The sequence below is a fragment of the Corvus brachyrhynchos genome, unplaced genomic scaffold, assembly GCF_000691975.1.
Source record: "Corvus brachyrhynchos isolate BGI_N302 unplaced genomic scaffold, ASM69197v1 scaffold454, whole genome shotgun sequence".
In the NCBI taxonomy this organism is placed as follows: domain Eukaryota; kingdom Metazoa; phylum Chordata; class Aves; order Passeriformes; family Corvidae; genus Corvus; species Corvus brachyrhynchos.
Genome location: NW_008237525.1, coordinates 987,983 through 992,329, shown reverse-complemented (window position 1 = coordinate 992,329; position 4,347 = coordinate 987,983). Strand labels below are relative to the sequence as shown.

Genomic DNA, 4,347 nt, shown 5'->3' with positions numbered 1-4,347 from the left:
AGGCACGTGTAGCAAGCACTCACTGCAGCACGGCTAAAATGAGCTTGTGATGTTTTTTATTGAGAGCTGTTTTGTCTGTTTCTTTCATATAGCACTGAAGGACAGATGTGCTGTTCTGCAACAAACCACTTGTATTAGAAAGGGCATGGCATAACTCAGTTCTTCTTACCTGGGTTCTAGTCTGGAGAAGTCCAGCGATATGAGAGGCTGTAACAATGATAGGTGATTGCTAAACATTGACTCCATTAGTCTCATCACCCTTTTTTTTCATGGAAAGTGATTTTTATCTGTCAGTATCACCACAGTAACCCCATAACCATCCTATTCTTGTTGTTCTTTAGTAATGAAGATTGGTTTAAGCATATTGATTTCCTACTGGGAAGCCAATGGTAGGTTTTTACAACACATCAAGATGATCTGCTGTAAAGTTACTCTCTAAAACAGTGACCATTTTTTTGTCACATGTAACAATGCAAGACTTAACCCAAGAGGGTTTGAAGTGAACAGTTCTCTTTAGGCACAGCTTCATGAATACAAATTAAAACGAGACTAATGTGAGATTAATATGTAGTTGTTTCCTGGTGCCAGGGCCAGAATTTAATCAGCAGTGGTTTATACCTTCCTGTGTGCTGCTGCTGTTGTCAGGTCAAGATATAGGTTATGTGGGCGCACCTATGGTTTGCTTTCTTTGCTTCTTACATTCGTCTGTAAAACAGACTTTAACTGTGTTGATATGCATTATTTTAAGACTGGATTTGTGTTTTACAGTTCAAACAAGCTGTATACAAACAGACAATGAAGCTCTTTGCTGAACTGGAAATTAAGAGGAAAGAAAGAGAAGCAAAAGAAATGCATGAAAGGTATAAGTGATGTTCTTCTTGTGCAGTTCAGGCTCTTCTTCCCCCTCATGCTTCCTCAGAGAAGATAAAGGATCAGAGAGTCTTAGAACAGTCTAAATTGGAATGAACCTTTGGAGATCATCTGGTCAGACCTTCTGCTGAAAGCAGAGCCTTGGATTAGATTAACAAGGGTGTTGTCATGCTGATTTCCAATAATGTGGATTCCGCTACTTCTCTGAGTAGCCCATGTGCTGTAGAGCCCTATGCTTGAGAAAAGCACACAGGAGATTTGTGCTCCTCTGTTGAAGACATCAGTATATTTGATACGCTTGTATTCTCTTATGTGTACACACGGAGGCCAGCCACAGCAGAGAAATGGTGACACAATTCTACATGCTATTAGTGTGCAAAGGATTGATTTTTAATTTTATTTAAGTGACAGAAATACCCTGTGGCATGTGTGATCCTGAACTATTTTAGGTGTTTTGATCACATGCTGCTTGAGTGCTCACTGCAGATACACTTCCTGCCGGAGGGTTCTGCGGTGGTCAGTGAGGTGGGAAGTGGCTGTAGGACATTGCTTTTGATTACAGGTGAAAAGTAGGAGGTTAAAAATTTAATTTTTGCTTTGCGTGCTGAAGGGGTTATTAACTTCTCAGAATGTGTATCCTCAAGAGTTTTAGAGACTTACTACTAGAGTGATATCCAGCTTCTTGGATGAAGAAGTCCAGCTTGTTTTGCTGAGCAAGAGAAGCCGACTCACTAATTATGTGCTTGCTGTCAGTGGGGCCAAACCATCTTCTCTGCTTGCTGCTCTTCCAAATATGAAACAAAATTCTGTTTGCTGTGCTATCTTAGGTGTGTGTATTTACTTATTCTGTAATCTGCCAAAAAATTAGAAGAGCTTTCCAAGATGTTTTGAAAGTATTGCCTTGCTTTTTAAAATAGATGCTTGTGGGTTCATAACTTCTTTGTGGCTTCCCTTCCAGGAAGCGGCAGAGGGAAGAGGAAATCGAAGCACAAGAGAAAGCCAAACGAGAACGAGAATGGCAGAAGAACTTTGAGGTATTCAGCAGTTTAACTTACAGAATGGGCCTCAGCAGTTCTTGTCCATGTTGCAGGGAATGCCCCTAGAGAGATGAGAGACCTTTTGTATGCAAGTCTGTAAGACAATTTAATAGATTTGCACCAGCCTGGCTTTTGTTCATGTGGGTGGAGAAGAGCCCATCAATATGGCTTTGGTATCACCTGTGCAGAAACAGGTCTGGTAAATTGAGGTATGCTATTTTTCATCTCTGTCAGCAGTTCATTCTTGTCTTTAGTTGTAAAATTGAATTGCTGCTTAGCCCAGGTCACTGGTGACCACTAAACCTTAATCTGGAAAGTGTTTGTGTGGACTGTTGGTGGTATTTTCCAGTCTGCTTCCTAACACTTATGGGATCTGTGTCTCCTCTGAATATCAAAGACATGATGGACAGTCACTTCTCAGTGACCCTGCCACCCTGCAGCCAGGGTTTAGGCATATCTGAAGTAGTTCATGGTGGTCGTGCTGCTATTTTAGGGATCCAGCCTACAGCCCACCAAAATACTCGATCTAGCCTATAACTCTTCCCTCATTACACACCAGAATTGAAGACTTGAGGCATGCAGGGAGTGGTGGGCAGGAAAGATGTCGGTAAAGATGTGCAGGATGTCATGAAAGGATGAATTAGTGTGTTCATTTAATCCAAAGTCAGAGCCCAGTCTATGCTCAAGAGAGCGTTAAAAAAGGGATATCTGGGAGAGAAGTGTATGAGCTGGACTGGCATCCTGTGGAAAGCGGACAGCTAGGATGTGTCTGGAGACTCAGCTTGGAAGAGTTTGTGGTTGTGTGCCATATAACAAGTATAGAAGAGCTGGGTATTCTAGAAAACTTGTTTAATGTTGCTGTATTGAGTGTGCTATGGGTTTTGTTATTTAATGCCAGAGAAGTAAGTTGAGTGTGTCACTGGCCTTGTTGCTGACAGAGGTTCTGTGTTCTCACACCAGGATGGCCACAGAAGGTGGGTGTCACTGCTGTAGGGGTGCAGTACAGCACAGCAGTTGGGGACATGGGAGCAAGTGACACAACCGAATATGGATTGAGCAAACAGGAGCTGCAGAACTATTGATACTGTAGCTCCGCGTGTCCTCAGCCACTGCTAGACAGCTGAATCTCTGCATAGCAGAAATAATCCTCTCAATCTTGTGCATGCCAAGGATTCATTTTGTTTTGACACCATCTTTTCACATAGATGAAATGGTCACCAGCAAAGCTGGAGAAGACCGGTGTAGGTGTTGGGGTTGCACTGTGCCCCAGCATCCAGATCCCTGCTAGTGCTGGGCCCTCTCCCATCCTGCCATGGGAAAGGGGGAAGGGAAGCAGACAGCTGCTGCAGCCAGAGCCCATCTGCAGCACCGGTATTGCTGAGATGGGCCTGGAGCGGATGGATCCCATGCTGTGAAATGGACCATCCCTGGACTTTGTCCTGCTGTGAAACGTTCAGCCTGTAGAGATCATAGGTTGGCTTTGTGGGGAGATTTAGGGGGGTTTTTTGTGGGTTTTGTTTGTTTGGTTTAGTTTGGTTTCTGTTTTGGTTTTTTGTTCTCCTCAGGAAAAGCTTCTGCTGCTCAGCAGGTAGGACAGGGAGAGGAGAGAAGTGCACCAGTGGCCTTTTTTCTCATTTTGTCAATGTGATGAGACTTTGAGCAAGAAGCATGAGAGAAGGCAGCAGTACATTTCCCTTCTCTGTTCTCCCTGCTTCCAAGCTACAGCACCAGGAGAGTGAGGAGGTGAGACAGAGAAAGGAGATGGCACATTCTGGGCTGACGGATTAGGAACAGCCATTTGAGAGGTTTCTTGTTTCCTCTGAGGCTTCAGTACAGCGTAAGGACTGTCCAACCCAGTCTGCTGGTTTCTGAAGCAAGAATCCAGCAGAGTGCTTATACTGGTGCGTGTAAGCTTACTTATAGTTCTAATGCACTGTGTTGCTCTGGCTCTTCCCAGTGTCTTTGTGTCCTGGCTGTCAGGGGCTGCATGCTGGATAAGAGGAAATTGCTACTGATCTGAAACTGGTATGTACTACCTGTGCTCTGGCTCTTGTATTTTAACTCTCCAATTCTTCCCTGTTGTTCCCAGGAAAGTCGGGATGGTCGTGTAGACAGCTGGAGAAATTTTCAGGCAAATACAAAGGGGAAGAAAGAAAAGAAAAACAGGACCTTCCTGAGACCTCCCAAAGTAAAAATGGAGCAGCGTGAATGATCCTGGAAGCACTGCCCAAGTGCAGCTCCTCAGTCCCTTCTCTGCTTTTAAGGACTCATTGGCACCTAGAGTAAGATTTGCTTTTCAGTAGACTGCTTGTTTCCAGTACAATTAATTACCAGTCGAAGTATTTTTTTGTACTCTGTTTGAAATAGGGCCAGAGAATGACCCCAGCCAGGGCCCCCGCTACACGTAGAACACTTGGCTTAGGAGAGTCCCCGCCATTCC

General features: G+C 44.2%; 1 protein-coding gene across 1 annotated transcript in view; it reads left to right on the top strand.

The window, feature by feature from the left end:
• The window catches only part of DNAJC8 (DnaJ heat shock protein family (Hsp40) member C8), a 10,807-nt gene that overhangs the window by 5,783 nt on the left and 677 nt on the right, over positions 1-4,347 (top strand). The window contains exons 6-8 of the mRNA XM_017731576.1: positions 769-860; positions 1,829-1,904; positions 3,997-4,345. Of these exons, the coding sequence (XP_017587065.1) occupies positions 769-860; positions 1,829-1,904; positions 3,997-4,119 (291 nt within the window). The 3' untranslated portion in view covers positions 4,120-4,345. The remainder of the gene's footprint in view (positions 1-768; positions 861-1,828; positions 1,905-3,996; positions 4,346-4,347) is intronic.